This window comes from Parambassis ranga, chromosome 22 (genome assembly GCF_900634625.1).
Source record: "Parambassis ranga chromosome 22, fParRan2.1, whole genome shotgun sequence".
In the NCBI taxonomy this organism is placed as follows: Eukaryota; Metazoa; Chordata; class Actinopteri; family Ambassidae; genus Parambassis; species Parambassis ranga.
This window is the reverse complement of record NC_041042.1, coordinates 1,909,083-1,928,096: the sequence shown is the minus strand read 5'-3', so window position 1 is coordinate 1,928,096 and position 19,014 is coordinate 1,909,083. Positions and strand designations below refer to the sequence as shown.

The following is a 19,014-nucleotide window of genomic DNA, read 5'->3' as shown; positions in this document are numbered from 1 at the left end:
ATCATACATGAGTACTGGGGATACTGGTCCATTAAACGGGTCAGGCACTGGGAGCGTCATTATTTAGACACAAACAGGTGACAACACGACAACAAACAAGTAAAATGATGCGACAGAGTCCACAAATAGAAGAAAATAGAACCAAGGGATGAAAAAAAAAAAAATCAAGTATATGACCAAATGAATGTTAACCGTCTGCAGAGAGACTGAAAGTAAGAAGAACAGGAGGCTACATGTGCACAAAACATAAGAACAGGACAAGAAAAACAAACAATTATCACAGTTATTAGGAAAATGTCATATATGCTTTTAAAAGAAGTAGATCAAAATATCCACAAAGATGTTCAAAATTAGCAGAAAACATTGCAAAAGTGACTCAACGTGTGCTGCAAAAGGAAAAAATGACTCACAAGTGATGGAAATGAATTAAACGCCATAAAATGTGCACTAAAAGGCTGCAGACGTTTGAAGAGAGATCACAGAATGATTCAAATAAAACACCATGACTTGATCAGAATCAGAAACTTTATGGATCCAGGGAATTCCAGGTGCTCCATGCATCCTCAGAAACAGGTTAGAAATATAAAATATGGTAGAATAGCAAGACTAAAAATACATTCTAATAAATGCTAAACGATAATAAACATTAAAGCTAAATCCAAGTCAAGTCAGAACTGGTAGTTGTATATAATACAAATTATACTGTGTGGAATTACAAGACAGTGTTAGATCTGATCTCAGAGGGAGGGACCTCCTGTGGCTCAGTGCTGCATGTTGGAGGGATCAGTCCTCCTGCTCCTCAGCAGCACGTGGTGGAGAGGATGGAAGCTGTTCTCCAGGATCCCTGCAGCTCAGACAGCGTCCTTCTGTCTGACCCTGCTGTCAGGGAGTCCAGCTCCACCCCCTTCTGATCAGTTTATTGAGTCCGTTTGTGTCCGCTGCTCTCAGTCTGCTGCCCCAGCACACAACAACAACACAACAGCAAACAAAATGGCAGCCACAGACTGATGGAACATCCTCAGCCTGGTCCGACAGATGTTAAAGGAGCCTCCTCAGAACATAGAGGCGGCTCTGGCCCTTCTTGTAGAGGGCTTCAGTGTTCTTAGTCCAGTTTATTGTCCAAAACCACTTAAACTAGGGTTTGAATGGAAAAGAGACAGAAAGTGATTCTGAATGGCCAGAAGGAGGCGCTAACATCCAAGAATGTCCACTCAGCAGCACGATTAATCAAGACCTAAGGGAGTGGATCTGAACATGGTGGTTTTGTTACTGCTGCTATTGGTCCTTAGCTCTTTGTTTCTCCCTTCCTGTTTTCCCATCAGGCTTTGCGGCCTGCGCAGCGGCACCATGAGCTCCAAGGTGTGTAGGAACTGCGGCAGCACGGACATCGACGTCGACCATGCTCGTGGCGACGCCGTCTGCATGACCTGCGGCTCCGTGCTGGAGGACAACCTCATCGTGTCCGAGGTGGAGTTCGTGGAGACGGGAGGCGGAGGCTCGCTCGCCGTCGGACAGTTTGTCTCCGCAGAAGGTGAGAATGGATCAATCGTGCTGGTTGGATAGATTGGATGATGTCATCCTAGATCGTTGGACAGAAACGTTTTGTTTTCTATTTTTTCGCCTGAACATACAGGAGTGGGTTAAAAAGAACACATGCTAACGGCTAGTTCGGCTACATTTAATGTCACTGGTTTGACAAATCACCTTTGCTCTCCTAAAGGATTCTGTTATGATATCGGTTCCGTAAACATGGATTTACAGAGATGTTGTGTGTCCTCACACAGCACAGGTGTGTGTGTTGTGTGTTGACAGGCTGCTGCTTATCTCGGTGTATCACGTTTACCTGCAGATTAGTTATCTCTGACCTTCAGCCTGCAGGACGCTTGTCTGCTGCTGAGTCTCAGGACTGTCACACTGTTTATGTCCTCTGTTGTAGTTTACCCAACTGGCCACTAGATGGTGCTGCTGGATCACTGCTGGAAGTTTTGATCACAAGTTTTTATTTACCGAGTCACAGGTTGATCATTTGGTTTGTTAGAGAGAAAATAAGAAGGGGTGTAAGAAGGTACAGAAATGGAGAGAAAGGAAGGTGTTAGGATTAAAGGAGAAGAGGGGGAGGATGGAAGGAAAAGGGTGAGGAAGGAGAGGAGGGGTTAAAGAAAAGAGGGAGGCAAGAAGGAGAGAGGGAAGGATGATGAAAGGTATAAAAAGAGGGAGGGGCTAGGGCTGTGCGATTTGACGATAAATGATCGTGAAGGATTTTAACTTATCAGCGATCTACCAGAACGGACAGATCGTTTTATCGTCCATAGAGCACGTTCTATTAATTGCAGTTCTATGTTCGCACAGACGCATGAGTTTTTTTTCACTCGGCCAACTCTCAGTGCGCTTAATGTTGAAAACGAAAAGAGAACGGAGGAACTGGTCCCTAAAACGAACTCCACCTTTATGTTCGGTGCTGTTTCTGTCGGCCATATGAGGACTAAACGGTGGACAGAGCTGACAGCAGCAGCTCCGTTTGTCCTTAGATATGATTCCCATGAAAGTTTGATCATTTGTTCTAAATCACATTGAACTTTAGGAGTTACTTAAGTCTCAATACTGTATTTACTGTTTAACCTTAGGAGGCTCACTTCAGTCTGTTTAATGACTGTTGAATAATACTTTACAGAACTACATTAGTCTTCTTTTAACCTATTTGAAATAAAACTTAATTTTGTTCTGTAATTATTTAAATTTTCATGTTTATTGAAAACTAATACTGAGTGCACGTTATCAGAGTTGTTGTTAGCCCTGTAAATCTACTGATAGATAGAAGTGACAGAGTAGCTACCTGAAGTCATTTACACAGAAACATGCAAATTAGTGTCAATGTAAAAACAAATCGTGATAAAATCGAGATCGTGATTTTATCATTAAAGAATCGTGATATAAAATTTTTGCCATATCGCCCACCCCTAGGAGGGACTAAGGTGAGGTCAGAGAGGGGAGGCAGTAGGAGACAAGGTAGAATGAGACAAGGAGGAGAGGGCATGAGTAAGGATGGAAGGAGGAGAGGGGCAGGAAGAGGAAGGAAGTAGGAGGGTGAGGGGGAGAACAGAGTAGGAGAGAAGGAACTGAAGGGAAGGAAACGAGAGGAGAGGGGAGGAAAGAAGGAAGGGGGTAGGAGGGTGAGTAAAAGGAGGGAGGAAGTCATTTTTATTTTACCTTTTCTTTGTTTTCTCTTTCTCCATGTTGTTTTGATGATAATTATTACACACAATGTTACACAACAAACAAAGACTCAGTAAGTCAAAGGATACATTTCAAAACTTTACTCCTGGTCTACAAAGCACTGAGTGGTCTTGGACCAAAGTACATCCTGGACTTATCGGTTTCCCATGAACCATCCAGGCGCTGTATAAATAAACCTTTCCTTTTCTTGCCTTAAAAACATGAACATTTAAATGTCACATTGTTTGGTTTGTGTGATCTATTTATTTCTAATGTGCGTCTCCATTCTGTCCTGCAGAGGGAGCCAAACATCCGTCCTTTGGAGATGCTCTCCTCTCGGGGATGGGGAAAGAGTCCCGAGCAAAGACACTGCAGAGAGGTGAGTGACCAGCAGAGGGTGCCGACTCTCCATCCTCACAGCCTGCAGGCTCTAACAGAGTCACAGACCGTTTTCTGACGTCGGGGTCGGCCTGTGTGTCGGACATGTTTCATGTTTGTTTTGACCGTGGCGTGCAGACGTCTCCGCATTGCAACATGTCTGTTTTTAAAGTTTAAACAGAGTAATTAAAGTCTTTACAGGAGATTTACTGTGAAGCTTTTTGTCCTGTTTACTCAAACACGCCGTTCAGGAAGGCACGGCAGGTTTTCAAAATAAAATCATGATGTTAAACACTTTTCAGATTTATAATAAATGATATGTTTTTATATATATATAAACAAATCTGTGGAAAAACACAGGGTTAAAATGTAGCTTTGTCTGCTGGTTGTCTCTGTAAACGACACTTTAACTGCAGTGATGAAGACACCGTGACTCTGCAGCTAATCAATAAGCCGAGACTCTGAAACCGTCACTCTGAGGTGCCGTCACTGCTGCGTTTGACAAATCTGTTTCCTTTCTGCTGCTTCTATTTCTGTGATGCTCCACAGTCCACTGACATCATCAACCTGTCAGCTTCTAAATTGAGTTGTCGGCCCCTGGAGCGACCTCAGAGGGCCCTCCTGTGTGTGTGTGTGGATGAATCTCACAGTGCTTCTGTCTCTGGTCTAAAAAAAAAAAAAAAAAAAAGAATCGGGGAAACCGCTCGGCTCTGAGTCGGCTGGATGTCAGGCAGAGAGCCCAGAGCTTGACTCAGAGCAGCTGGTTACCGCGGTGACGGGCGTCTGCTGACGGAGCCGTGGAGTCACAGAGCTGTCAGACTGCAGCAGACGCTGAGTAATAGAAAAGTGTGTGTGCATGCAGGGGATTAGGTTAGAGAGTGTGTGTGTGTGTGTGTGTGTTGTAGTTTATTATTCTTTAATTGTGAGGCAACACTGAGTAGAAGTTGCATAAAGAGGCTGTGTGTTGTTTGTGTTTGTGGGTGTGTGGCAGTAGGAATACCCATCAAGCTGTGTGTGTGTGTGTGTGTGCAGGCAGCAGATTTATGGCCGTCTGTGAGTCTGCAGGCGTCTCAGACAGAAGCAGCTCTTCTTCTTCTGTCCTCCTGTAAACGTTCCCCAGCGGCCGTCTGCGCCTCCACCGCCTCCCCGCCGACTGATGGAAGCGCATACACACTCATTCTCTGTGTGTTTCCGTGTTGGGGTTGGACAGTAATGTATGAGCAGTCCCTTGTGGTCGGTGTCCTCTGTGAGCTGCAGTGACTGGAATATAAATGCTGCTTTTAAAGCTGCTTCAGGCCAGAAAGCTGTGGCAGGTGTGTGTCGGCACAGGTCGCTGTGCTCCTCTCTGCCCGTAGTTGGATTAACCAGGAGTTAGGTGGAGCCAGGTGCTACCAGGATGCCGACCATGGCCAATATTGTTGTTTTTTTTGGTTGATATGCTGAAAATGTCAGCTGATATTGTTAAAATCATTCACAACATGACCAAAAGTAAACGGTTTTTAGTTGTACAGGTGTAAATGTTAAGGTGCAGTCTGTAGGATCTGCAGCTGGTGATTGTTTATCATTGACTGATTCATCATCAATGTATTCTGACATTTTATGGGCAAATCAGTGGAAAGACACCTGAAAATGTTCCTGCTTCATGTTGGCTTGCAGTCAGCTTTGTGTTCAGTGTTTGTCAGGTGCATTAAAGGTCCAACGGCCACATTTCACAGATGCTGACACCTGTAGAAGGCTGATGGTGTTTGGTAGATGTAGATATATTTGTCGGGCTCTTTATGTGCACATAAAGGCAGCAGGTTTTAAGATCACATGTGGTGTGTTTAAAAACTGCAGTTCCTCCTGCAGCCTCTAGGGGCTGACTCAAAAATCAGTCAATCCATGCAGACCTGCTGTTAAAATGTCCAGCTTTACTGTGTGCAGCCTGGTACACACACTGCATCGGTCCCTATTGATAAGTTTACTTTTTTATATTATGTCTTAAAATTATGCTAATTGTGGGCGTGGCTGCTTTGAGTGACAGGTGAGTGCCGCCTCAGCTCCACTTCTTGGCCTGTAATAGGAGTTGACGCTGCTAACATGGCCGACGGTCAGAGTGAATCTTAATCATGTGTTCTCACACACTTCATACTTACTGAGGGGATTACAACCACAAAACACACACCCAGACATGGTTTTATGATGTGTGTGTGTGTGTGTGTGTGAGACATGCTGAACATCATGAGGAGACGTGACCAGCTCTCACATTCCCAGACAGCACACTCAGTTCAGTGGGTCACAAACATCTGGCTGTGTGTGTGTGTGTACGAGGATGCTGAGCTCCTCTGAGGTCATGAACTCTCTCACACACACAGTAATTATAGCCTCCTTTGTCTTGAGTGTTCACCTGAGCTTGTGTGTGTGTGTGATTAAAGACAAGGAACATGTGTTTTTGTGGGATTGCGTGTAACGATGTGATCATGCAGGCTTGTTTGAGCCATATTCATGTAGACACATGTGTGTTTAATGGAACCCTGGTGTGTCTGTGTGTGTCTGTGTGTGTCTGTGTGTGTCTGTGTCTCTGTGTGTGTGTGTGTGTCTGTGTGTGTGTGTGTCCTGACATGCTTGCAGTGAGTTGTTGTAAACACTTGATGGTTGATGAAAAGCACCCTCATGCCTCTGTTTGTGTCTCAGCCAAACAGCACATCAACACTCTGGGTCGCCAGCTGCAGATGAACCAGCACTGTTTGGACACCGCCTACAACTTCTACAAGATGGCGCTCACTAAGCACCTGACCCGCGGACGCAAGGCCTCACACGTCATCGCCGCCTGCATCTACCTGGTGTGCCGCACCGAGGGGACGCCGCGTATCCTTACTGACCGTAACGATGTGTTTTTAATGATGCGCTCGGTCATTTCAGCTTCTGTTCGTTCTTCCATGATGCGTTCAAGGTCACCAAGTTCATGCAGCTAATGTAGGTGGAGACGGTGTTTGTTCCAGGTGGCTAGCTCTGAACAAACGGCAAAATGAACTCATTCATCCATCACACTCTTCAGAGTTAACTTTTCCTGCGGTTCTTGAATGCCTCATGTGTGATACGATTCCGTCAGGAAAAAACTTAGATAAAAAAATTCCCCAAAAATTGTGTTTGCAGTTAAAACAATTCAGTAAAAAACAAATAATTCTGCACTCCTCGCCGCACACAGGAAGCCATGATTTTCTGACATGTGACCAGAAGTGACATGTCAAAAATCTGAGAATCTGGCTGATCTGCAGCTTTCTCACTGACTCCTGTTTATTTACATTAAACCAATTATCAAAGAAATTCAACTTTTTGAACCGCGAGCCTGTGCAGACAGGTGTGTGTCTGTGTGTGTGTGTGTGTGTGTGTGTGTGTTTAAAGTGGCCTCTGAGCAGAGCTCTGATCAAAGAACCTCCTCGGGGATTGAGCGGTGTTTCCTGCTGGTTCAGCTGCTGTTTAATCACTTTACTGTAACAGCTTCAGTTTTTACTCGGGACAAATTTGTGAACCTGCGCGTTGAGCTGATGGAGGACGGCACATCAAAGTTGTGTTTGATGTGAGCTAGCGGAGGCCCGACGCCGCCTTCCTTAATGTTTCATAATGTGCTAACGGCCGCTTATTGAAGTGGAGGCCGGCGTGTCAGCGTCGGGATAATGGGACTTTTAGGTTCATCCTTTTTTAATAAGCACAGCCGCCCTTTGGTTTTTTCAGTTCAGGCCTGACTCACTTCGCCTGCGAGGAGATGAGTGTGTTATGTAATGGACAGCCTGGGTTGGTTTACCTAATGAAAAAGAGGCGATCGCCGTGTAATGCCTTCCTGCTGCATTGTTTACTGTGTGTAGGTGTGTGTGTGTGTCTGTTTGTGTATGTTTGGAGGAGTGAAGCCGCGGTAAAAATAGCTCACTTCCTTTTTCTACAGCTGGGTGAGTCGGTAACATAGGATGAGGAGGATGAGGAGGAGGAGGGGAGTACTGGTCAGACCTGGAGGAGGAAGGCCCTCACAGAGGAGGCGTTAGCCTGCAGATCCCTCGCTCTTCTGTCCGTCGTCTCTCTGAAGCCCCACGTGTCCTCACTGTGAGCTGATCAGATAGCTTTTTCAATTCCAGATGAAATGAGCCCTGTGAATTTTGTCCCGCGTCACTTAGACTGAAACCAGATATTGATGGTTTAAATCAGTTCAAACACGTCCTCCTTCCTGTTGCAGCAGCTGAGGTGTGTTTGTTTATTTTCCCCCCTCAGTGCACCCAGATGTGTTGGAGAACCCGCTGTCGTTTATTTTCCTGATTATGGGGAGTCGACTGTAATCTCCAGACGGCGTGCGCCGGGATTATCTTTTCCATTTCATCTGCACGGCTGCTAATTCCATTGTGAGGCCCCCTTTTTTTTATAGTCAGAGAAGCCCCCACCCCCCCCCCCCCCCCCCCCCCACTAATCCACCACAGCAGCCTGGAGACAGGTGCACCTGTCGCCACGGAGACGCTGTCACCACGGTGACCAGCCAGTCGGCCTAGCCGACCGTGGATACAGGAGGGGAGGATGGGTGGATATCGTGGCAGGAGTGTGTGTGTGTGTGTGTTTTGTGTCATGTAGGGGAGTTGTTAGGTTAGTTTGACCATCAAGGTGTCATCTGAGCATGTGCAGAGTAAAATCAGGAAGTGGACGGAGCAGTTGATTTTCAGTGCACGTGTGAAATCAGCTCCAAAGTAAATATTAGATCCGCTTTCTGGGAGGAGGAACTTTGTCACACATCACACTGTGTGTCTGAGCGGCACAAACAACCTGATGAACACAAAGGTACTGATAACCTTCTCCATCATGACGACAGGAAGTATGTGCCGTGCATCTGTAGATCAATTATCTTTGATGGTGAATGTCGGCGTCACCCTGGTTCTGTTCGGGTTTCTATAGAAAACTCATCAAGCTGATGATAACACAACAGTTACACATGGTGCGTTTATGTCCCTTTAAACGGCTCCTTGAAGCACCTGTTAGCATCCACAATTTAAGACGCACTAGAAGAGGGTCGCTGATGGATTTTGTGTCAAGAAAATGTCCAGATTTTTTGTATTAGCTGCAGTTATTGTGTTATTGTCACTGTCTCAGTGTATTTATATGAGTAACAAAGGAGGGCAGGGACATGGAAACCTGTTGGCTGCTCCAAAAGAGCTAAAATATGATCAGGGTTCTGGGTTTTAGGACTCGTTCCTGCTGCAGTCCCTGTAATAAAATGATCATTTATTTGACTCTTTGGTTCCTTGACCTGTTTCCTCAGACATGCTGCTGGATCTCAGCGACCTCCTGCAGGTACGTCCTGAATATTTTCTGTTATTTGTGAATGTTTTGCTCAATAAAACATCAGGAAAAAATCCTCAAAACACAAAGTGAATCAGCTTCCACACCCTTTAATTCTTCTGTCAGTCAGATTATAACCTCATTTAAGCTGGAATAACTTCACCAGAACTTCTATGTCTGACTTCCAGGGGTCTAAACGTCTAGCTACCACCTAAAAAAAACCCACTCCACCTCTCCCATAATGCACCTCTAACCTCACCAGCTCTCAGCCGTGTAATTAAACCGAGTCGTTTGCGTGTAAATTTAGAACGGGCTGCATGTTTAATTCGCAGTGAGTCAGGGGTGTGGTGCTGCTGGTGGGACGTTTCTCGGAGTCCCAGCTGGTCGGGGGCTTTTTATTTTTATGCACCCAGCTGTCCCGGAGGAGCCGGCCGCCCCTCCCCCGCCGCCCTCACCGTGCACGCCCTGGCATGCTGAGGCTGGGAGTGGATTTGAAGTGGATTTTGGGTGGGTGGGGTTATTAATGCTCAGGCAGCTGTGGGCTGCTGATATTCTGCCAATCACTGTTTTATGGATCCACGCCCAGGCCGTGTGTGTGTGTGTGTGTGTGCTGCATTGTTTGGATGAATGGCGTGCTCGGCCTGCTGCTCCATTGATGAGGCCCGGATCAATACTGAGTTTAAGCTGTTTAGCAGCTCGGATGTTTTCCACATTGCGAAGCTTCTTTCAGGAGTCCTGTGTTAGAACGCCGCTCCCCGTGCAGCCTGGACCTCGCCGTCCACCTGTTGAGCTGTAAACTCTTAAATGACTCGCTGTGTGTGTGTGTGAGTGCGGCATTTAGTATTGACCTTTGACCTGGAAGGTTTCACTCATCACCTCAAAGCAGAGGGGATTATCTTCTCCTGGGGGTCTTTAAAAGTGCAGTGATTCCAAATTCAGCTTCTGTTAGCCTTTAGCTTGTTAGCTTACATTCACCTGTGGCTGTCCAGGTGCTAGTTGGAGAAATATGGCCGCCTTATTTCAGCGTCAGTCATCCAGTTCTTCCTCCTTCATCACTGTAAATGTTACTGTGATTATCTGGAGCCGTTTAACCCTCGCTGCGTTCACCAGCAGGTGTCCAGCAGCGTCTCTCTGGTGTCGGACACCTCGTGCACAGTCAAGCGGTGTCTTGTTTGGAAAATGGCCGCTCCGGGTGGCTAATTTTAATGTTTAATTAAAAGGGATCCCTGTAAGAATCGCACGTTTTAAACAGCTGTGGCGCTCGTGCTGGTCGACCCGTGTGCCTCCTTTAACCTCAGCTTTAAAACAGAGCTCTGTGAGGGGACCTGTGGAGCTTTAGGAACAGTCAAACACAGTTTCCTAAGACCAGCAATCACGAGTAATGATCCACGTACCTGTTTCAGCTGTAATCAGACGGCAGTGTGACTGGAAGTGACCATCCTCCTCCTCCTCCTCCGTTTCTGCTTTCGTGAATAAATTCCTCGCTGGGATCCAGTTTCCCAGAATAGCAGAGGAGCATCTGCGTCCCTGCCCGACTCCAGAGGGGGCTGAGAGCGAGAGTCCGTCTGTCCCTGTCCCACCCCCTCACCCATCCTCACCCTGAGGAGAGTCTGTCTGAAGGAATGACAAAGATCTGACCCGAGTTCACGACCTGCTCCTGCAGCTTTCGCTGCCTTCTGCTGCACGTTGCAGCTTCATTCTGAGGTTAATCTGTGGAGAAGCTGATAGATGTGTGTAGCTGTGTCTTTGTTATTCAGCAGTATCCATCAGAGGAGCGGGGGCGGGTCTAAGATTTACTGCAGAGCCTTCTGGAGGTGCTGCAGCCTGAAACACAATGAAACATCTGTGATGGGAGGTTCCACTGTGATAACCCTGATGACACACTTGCTGCCTTCGTCCACCCCCACACCCACCACCCCCCACCCCCACACCCACCCACTGAGCTCTTCCTGCAGAAATCCAGGTTTCTAGTTTGCTGCTCAGCCTAGTTTCAACCGCACCAGGGACTTCTCATCAGATCCTGTTCCAGAAAGTTAGAAATGGAAACATTTCATCTCCCAGTTTATCAAGTTTTTTAGGCTGGAGGATTCTGGATTTCAACCCTCGGACGGTTGTCACTGCTTCCACAGGTTCAGTCAGTGTAGGCTCATCATATAAAGTCCTGTACACACACACAGCACCATCATGGCTACAAGCTGAGAGGACTCAGACATGTCTGTGTGCAGAGTAACACCGTTAAAGAGGAAGTAAATCGGCTAAAACTCTATGAGGTCACATGTGAGTCAAACAGGGCTTCCTGGTTGTGCAGAATGTTTTGCTTTTTACACAAATGAGTTTATTTTTGGAGACTTCTTCATGGGTTCTCTGCAAAAGTCCCCTTTACTTTTTAGACTCAAGTCACATTTCTTCACCACAGATGTGGTTAGAAGGTAGATTAACTGTTTTAGTGGATTTGGCAGGTTGGAAAGTTCCTGTTTTATTTGATAAAAGTGGTTTCCTGACCGCTTCAAACAGGAAATAATCAGTTTAAAGACACTCTCTGATGCAGAGGTTTGGGGTTTTGAGGTGAACGGTTCGCTCTCTTTTCTCTGAAAACTGTGTTATCAGAATAACCTCGGGTCCCTCTGCCTCTGCGCTGACGTGTTTGGAACAATGGCCGGTGCAGAGGTCTGTAAAGGTCGCCGCGGTAATGATAAAAATAATCCTGCTTTCAGATACAGGAAGGTCACAGGGTCGTCCGATGCAGGGAAACCTCAGATCTCAGCAGGTGTTTCGATTTAAACGGCAGCAGCAGAGCTCGGTGTTTAATCACACTTATGGAGGCGACATGTTCCGCAGCCTGTGGCTCAATTATGTAACCTGAACACTTAATGCTGACGTAACAGCCTCATTTCATATCCTGATATCCTCAATCATATTTGCTCTGTGGGAGGACAGCTGACAGTAAGTGGCTTTGAATGTGTCACTCATCTTCATCCTTCCTCCTCCTCTTCCTCCTCAGGTGAACGTCTACGTGTTGGGACGGACTTATCTGGTACTGGCCAGAGAGCTGTGCATCAACGCTCCAGCTATAGGTACGGACCTCAGCTACACCCCTACACACAGACACACACAGACCTACACCTACTGATGATCAGTGGAGAATGTTCCATAGATACACTGAGGAAAGGTTCCCTCGTGTCTGATGGGGCTTAAAGGGTTAAAGCTCAAGCAGCACGGCTTTAAAACGTCTTTCTGCAGCTGATGTGAGTGGATAAAACTTTTAGTTTATTTACGTTTTTGCAAAATCAACCATTAGAAACCATCATTGTGTGCATGGCTGAGGTCTGCGTGTAGCCATGGTCATGCTGTTTTCTCAGAGGAGCAGGGACACGATGCTTCTTTCCTGCCACAGCATCCCTCCTGTCCCACAGACATGCAGTAAAACTCTTCATAATGTTGTAAAACATAGCAGCAGAATGAAACGTTCCCATAAAATAAGGCTGTAGTTCCCACTGTAATACCCAGAGGGCGCTGCTGCCCCTCACATCCCCCTCAGTCCCTCTACCCACAATGACATGACATCCATCCTCCGGCTTGAGTCACATTATAACCTTTATGTTTCATAAGCATTCTTGTACAGAACACATCTGGTCTTTAACAGCATCAAGCTGTTCGCAGTTTAAATTGTATTTTACAAAAAGACAACTCTTTTTTTTTTTCTCTCTCCATCCTCTGAAGTGCAAAACAACTCTGACAACAGCTCTACTTTTTTTTTTTTGCATTTTCGAATCATGACACTACATAAAGTTTGCTCCTTGTGTGATATTGCTGCTCAGACTATAGTAACAACACAGTTTGAAGCAGTTGTGTTCCAGTTGTGGAGCTCAGCTTGATTACGTAACCACAGATCACTGTAATTATCAATGTTGTTTCTACAGCAGCTGCAGCCGTCAGACACGAGCATCAGAGCAAATAAATCAGTGTTTAAATAAAAAAATAACATTAAATTAAATAACAGCTCCTTCGCTTTTTAAAATAGTCTCTCGGAGAACGAACCAGGCCATTTAGTGTGACATTGCTCAAGTGTCTTTGATGCTACATTACTTAGAAGGCGGGGGGCGGTCCACAGCGGCCTACGCATAGAACACCAGCTCGGGGATCTGTCCTCCCTGTACTCCGGTCCCGTTGGTGCTGTCGGAGGAGCACTGGAACTGAAATGTCACCTTGCCGCACTGCACCTCCGTCATGCCCTCCTGGCCAAAGTAGCTGAGTTCATTCCCGTCCAGCACGGCGCTCACCGTGTAGAAGGCGTCCTGCTCTACCTGAACGGGGTGCTCGAACCACACCGGGAACGTACTGCTCGAGCCGTCCGACACGAACTTTGTCAGGTTCTGCGCCAAGGTCACACCCTGTCTCTTAAGCTCGATCTTAACGCTGTACTCGGCTTTGCTGCCGCTCGACCCGTACAGCCCCAAACCAGCGATAAAGATCCTCTTGTCCACTGCGAACTGGATGCTGTCGCAGCGGCCGCGGTAGCGCCACTGGTTGCTCCGATAAGCAGAGGACTGGAAGCGGTGGCACCTCTGAGGAGCCAGTCCCATCCTTGCGCTCAGAGGGAAGTCCAGCGAGGGCTTTTTGGCCGCCGTGTACCACAGGAACACATTGTGCGTCTCCTCCAGTGTGAGGATCCCAGACTGCGCCGCCCCGTTGGCAAACTCCTCCAGGCTCATGGTGGGGATGCGCACCAAGAACAGCGCCTTGCCCAGCACATCTCTTTTGTTGTTGGTTGTGGGCACCAAACCCTGTCTCTTACACTCCGCCACGGCCCAGCTCATCACCGCCTCGAACACCACCTCCTCCTTGGTGTTCAGGGTCTCCCTCCGCAGGATGATGTCCAGCGTCTGCAGGTCGATCTCACAGAAGCCCTCTGACCCCAGCGCGAGCTCCGCCTGAGCGTCGATCACCTCCCAGCAGCGCTGCGTCAGCTCGGGCTCCTCGAACAGGCGGCTCTGGGAGAGCAACACGCAGGCGTTCTTGGCCTCCAGGCTGGTCTCGAGGAAGGTGACGCAGGCCTTGGCCAGCGCGGGGACGATGTATTTCTTGGCGGCATACAAGGTGGCCAGCACCGTGTCTGCTTCCAGGTCGATCTCATCGCTGTACAAGTACCTGTGAGAAGGAAATATGTCAGAAATACAGCACTGATGCAGTCACAGAGCAGCAAAATGGAGAGAACTGATCAGCTTTTTCTTCCCTAAGAGGATTGTATGATGACTTTTCACATACTCTGCTGTCATGCCAATGCTACAGAATGAGCTACAAAGACGTGTTATTTATAACCAGTCGTCTGCATATAAGAGGACTGTCAGGCTGAGGATGAGGAAAGGGGAAAAAATGTTTCTAGTTGAACAAAGACTGCTGAGAAAACCAGCAATTACAGAGCACCGTGCTGCTGCCGCTGCTCTGTGGCGCTCCCAGCATTTTGGCATTCGCCTCTGCTCAGCTTTGGATGAGTAATAATATGCTTTGAAGTGACACTGACTGCGCTTGTCATCTCTGCCTTCTGGTTGGCTGTGTGATGGGGAGGTGGAGGAGGGGGGGGAGAGAAGGGTGAGTGGCTTACTTCAGCAGAATTAGAAAAGCAGCAGGTTCCACATCTGGGATATGGATCTCAGACTCCTCCTCCGCCAGATCGCCGTAAAACATGGCACAGAAGACCGAGCTTCCCACGGCCAGCACATACTGAGAGGGGAGGGGAGAGGAGGGAGGATGCATCAGTCACAAGCCTGGCTTTTTATAAAACAAACTTTTAAAGACGCTTCAGTCTCGACCCTGAGGTTTTTACCTTGTGTGCCGGAACCTTCTGTGATCCCCCCAAAGGGCCAACAATGAAGTGGACATCGGCCATCAGCTCATTGTTAAACATCAAGGCATTCCTGAAAGCAGAGCAGGGTTTTTTTTTTACCAACAAGCCTTTAAGTATTGAATAACAGCAAGTCCTCCCACACTGCCTGTGCCTGCAGACACTGCTCTTATTATTGTAGGCTTCACAGAGGCTGTAGATCCAGAAGAGGCAGATTTTGTTATTTTTAAAAGTCTGGTTTAGGGGGCAGCAGTAAAACAACAGGCAGAATCTGATGGTTCATATCAGTGCAGCTGAGCATTGAATTATAATCATCAAGTTTGCAACAAAATAAAAGCACCTGCACTTTTCTATTATATCAACACAGCAAGTTAAAGAAACTTTAGAGTCCAAAAATACTGTCCTGTTATCGATAATGACCAGAGTGTTATTATCAGATAATAACTCGACACTGTCCATATTAATCAATGACTTGATCATGATGTTATTATAGTGTTATTACCGGATAATAACTTAACACTGTCCATATTAATGACTTGATCATGATGTTATTATAGTGTTATTATCAGATCATAACTCAACACTGTCCATATTAATCAATGATGTTATTATAGTGTTATTACCAGATAATAACTTCATAATACACGGTTATTACTTTATATCATGTAATAATGATTCAGTAGTTATAATTACTGACTTAATAGATCGAGTAGTGTTGTAATTACTTAATAGTGCTGTTATTACCTGGTAATTGACTCTACAGTGCATGATGCGTTTAGGTGACGCTCGTAATAACGGAGTGTTTGTGTGTGTTTACCTCTCTCGGAGTGTGGGGTGGCTGCACTGCCAGCTGGGTGGGTCTACGTTGTTGTTGTTGATGTTCTGCTGGGTGGTCGGGGTGGTCGCGGCGCTGCTGCTGCTGCTGCTGGCCTGGCACACCTGCACCTCCTTGGTCTTCTCCGTGTCCGCCACCGTGGTGCCGTTGGCCAGGTTGTGCGCGGTGTTGGTGTTGGCGGCGGGGTACAGCTCCGCAGCCATCTTCTTCTCCTTCTCCCTTTGCTGCTGCTGCTGCTGCTTCTTTTTGCTCGACAGGGACAGAGTCAGGATCTCATAACATACCGGGAGCCTGCCCGGGAGCCTGCCGACCTTCTTGGACTTTTTCAGGGTTTCTGGAAGCAGGAGTAGATAAGTCAAACACCTCATGATCCGGCCATGATGGAGCAACCTGCAATCTGCCGTTGGCATCGGCACGAACAACCGAGCTGCTTCGAGTTAACACCCGGTGAAGTGAGTCGGATTTGGGGTCGAAACGAACTACGTGAAAAGAGAGGGGGGGGGATTCCTCCGCGGAGACTTCAGGGGGTTCTGAGTCCGGGTCCTACCGCGCCGCTTCAACACGGCATCGACAGCGAAGTTTACACGGAAACGTATAAATATCCTGCAGGTCCGGGGGGGAGTCCGGGTCCTCCTCCGCTGCCAACTTGGACCGTAAACAGTCGGGCTCCGTCTGGCGGTCAGCTCATCCTCTCCGGACGCAGAAATGTCCACGAAGCGTCGCTTGTTTTCCCTTTTTAATCCGGAGTGTCACAGCAGCGGCTGTACCGAGTCCTGCCGTTAATCCTCACCGATATTCCTCCGAACCACCGGCCGAGCCGCAGTCCGCTGTGCTGCTCCGTGTCGGCCGCTCTCCTCGGAGGTAAATACTCATTTGTCGGAGTTTTTAAGCTCGGCTCTTTTTTTTTCTGCCTTTTTTTTATCGTCGTGATCTTCTCGGACGCCCAGGGCTCTCTGAGGTCCAATCAGAATCGAGCACCGCGCTGACGTCAGAGGAAAAGAGGCGCCTCCCTCAGCAGCTCCGCAGAGTGCGTCACCCCCCCCCCCCCCTCCTCTGACCCCGCCCCCTTATGCCCCACTCAGCAGAACGGACAGGGCCGGAGAGAGACGCACAGCGGGTCCGGGCGGTGAAAAGGCCCCCTCTGTGGAAAAACTGGACTACAAACATGTCTGACGGGATTATTCCCGCCATTCTGCGGCCATTTTCACCTCTGTGTGGCCCCTTTGCGTCTTTTTAAGTGAAATTTGTCTCACATATGACATTATTACTAAAGTAACCAAAGCAGTGTACATATTCTGTATCAAAACAAATGTGTTTTTCTATAATATTATTTTTAATTATTCAAATTTGATATTTTTAGGGGCACTAAAACATTTTTGTTTTAATTCCTTATAATTAATGATAATACTTCACAATATATTATACCAATAATAATTAAAAAGTTCAAAAAATTACTACATTATTATCCCATAATTGATAAAAGTTGGATGTTACCATTTCTGTTCACTTTGTTTTGCATCTCTGTATTGTTATAAGTATCCAGGAGGATAAATGTACATGTCTGTAGCTGCTGTTTTTGGCCATTTTTGATGCTGATCTTTATTTGTGCCGATCAAACAGCCTGACAAAATCACACCTCAATATTTCACATTACTGGAGTGTAGCATCAGCAATTAATTCACTCATCCGTACCTCTAAATGGACCCGAATGCCTTTTTTTTTCAGGTGAACAGTGCAGCTTCCATTCACATTAATGTTATTCATGCAGCCCGTCTCTGGGGGACGTCAAAGTCATTTTGGGGGGAGACGGGAGGTGACGCAGGTTGGAGAGAAAGCTGTTAAAAAGTAAACTGCGGCACTCCCCGAGCGTCACAGATCATATTCGACAGTGAAAGACTTTTTTTTTCAGCAGAGATGGCCGACTCTGCAGACGTATCATTACACGGTGCGGCGGGGGGAAGGGACCGGCCTGGATCTTATTTCCAGTCTTTCTCTGGACCGCTCTTTAAACACTGACTTCAGAGATATTTGACTTCACTGCAGGGGAAACAGAATTCCTCCTGATTTCAGGGTAAAATCTGAGAGACGATGTTTTCCATAAAGTTTCTATAATTCAGTGGACAAGTTTCTCAGAGACACTGGTCTCTGGAGAGCTGGTGTTTGGACGGATGCCCGTTCAAGTCCTCTCTAGCCAGCTGAGAAAAATCTGACAGGAGACGCTGAATGAGAAACAGGCTGCTTCGAGCTGCACTCGAGCTAAATGCTAATCCTCCAGCTCTCCAGTGAAGCTGATTAGCAGCCAGTGCTAGGAGACTGGTTTTACTGGGAAGCTCACACAGGTGGCAGAGTGTGTGTGTGTGTGTGTTTTCGGGGGGTTAACTTCAGCCACAGTTAAAAATCATCTGTGTCCCTTTCTAAAGTCTCTCTGCTCCCCCTCAGACCCCTGCCTGTATATCCCCCGCTTCACCCAAATGCTGGAGTTTGGTGACAAGAACCACGACGTTTCCATGACAGCGCTGCGGCTGGTGCAGAGGATGAAGAGGGACTGGATGGACGCGGGGCGAAGGCCATCGGGACTCTGCGGAGCAGGTAACCAGCAGTCTGTCTTCTGCTGTCTGTGCAGTTTTATTTCAGGATTCAGCTTGAAGGCTTCGAGCAGAAAAATCTGAGGAAGGGAAGTGATTAAGGGCGAGGTGGACTTTAGTCAAAGTGCTTTAACCTCAGACACTCAGAAAGCTGCTCTGCTCAGTGATACCTCATTACAGCACCAGAAAGTCCGATTTTTGTGAAGGAGCAGTTTATTTTTATAACACTGCTGAAGTCACTGACACGTTTTACTGATCTGATCAGTGAAGGTGAAGGTAACAAATAATCCTATATGGAGGCTTCTATGCATCAGTTTTAATTTGATGGTTTGGGGTTCTCTCCATCCATCCCTGGCCACCTCCTGGGCTGAGAGATATAATCCTCCTCCCAGTTGGACATGTGCAGAACCCCTCCTCCTTATGATGCCTGAACATAGTTCATAGGAAGGAACTTCACCTGGGGATCTTTATCGCTTCACCTGGGATGGGGTACCCCGGGCCCCGCCCTGCAGCCAGGCTCAGGGAGGGGCTCATTGGAAAGGGTGTGGTGGTCAGGGACTCATGGGTCCATAGCAGCCAACGTAGAACCATGTTTTTCTGATCCTTGGCTGTTTACTTGTGCTTTAAAGTCACCCTCCAGTGGACAGTCGGGGAACTGCACCCCTTGTTACTTACCCCTTGTGCACTTATTTGTATATTTACCAAAGCCAGTTTTGATACTCCTGTGTTGACCGACACGTTCAGTTTCTGCTCCTTCGCTTGTCGTCTCTCCACGTGCGCTCGCCGTCCTCTCCTCTTCGCAGCGCTTCCTTCCTGGTCGCGTCCCGTTTTTTGCGTGCGCTGGGCTTTGACGTCCTGACTCGGAA

At 47.3% G+C, this 19,014-nt stretch overlaps 2 protein-coding genes across 2 annotated transcripts in view; one reads left to right on the top strand and one right to left on the bottom strand.

Moving 5' to 3' along the window:
- LOC114427176 (transcription factor IIIB 90 kDa subunit-like) overlaps positions 1 to 19,014 on the top strand; it is a 60,930-nt gene that overhangs the window by 1,050 nt on the left and 40,866 nt on the right. Inside the window, exons 2-7 of the mRNA XM_028395041.1 lie at positions 1,323 to 1,531; positions 3,512 to 3,592; positions 6,265 to 6,438; positions 8,867 to 8,898; positions 11,888 to 11,960; positions 18,003 to 18,152. Of these exons, the coding sequence (XP_028250842.1) occupies positions 1,348 to 1,531; positions 3,512 to 3,592; positions 6,265 to 6,438; positions 8,867 to 8,898; positions 11,888 to 11,960; positions 18,003 to 18,152 (694 nt within the window). The 5' untranslated portion in view covers positions 1,323 to 1,347. The remainder of the gene's footprint in view (positions 1 to 1,322; positions 1,532 to 3,511; positions 3,593 to 6,264; positions 6,439 to 8,866; positions 8,899 to 11,887; positions 11,961 to 18,002; positions 18,153 to 19,014) is intronic.
- On the bottom strand, positions 12,463 to 16,547 carry LOC114427177 (BTB/POZ domain-containing protein 6-B-like). Its single transcript, XM_028395042.1, has 4 exons — positions 15,546 to 16,547; positions 14,711 to 14,801; positions 14,489 to 14,607; positions 12,463 to 14,034 (listed from the first exon to the last, which is right to left on the bottom strand). The coding sequence occupies exons 1-4, from the start codon at positions 15,971 to 15,973 to the stop codon at positions 13,002 to 13,004; spliced, it is 1,671 nt and encodes a 556-aa protein (XP_028250843.1). The 5' UTR covers positions 15,974 to 16,547; the 3' UTR covers positions 12,463 to 13,001.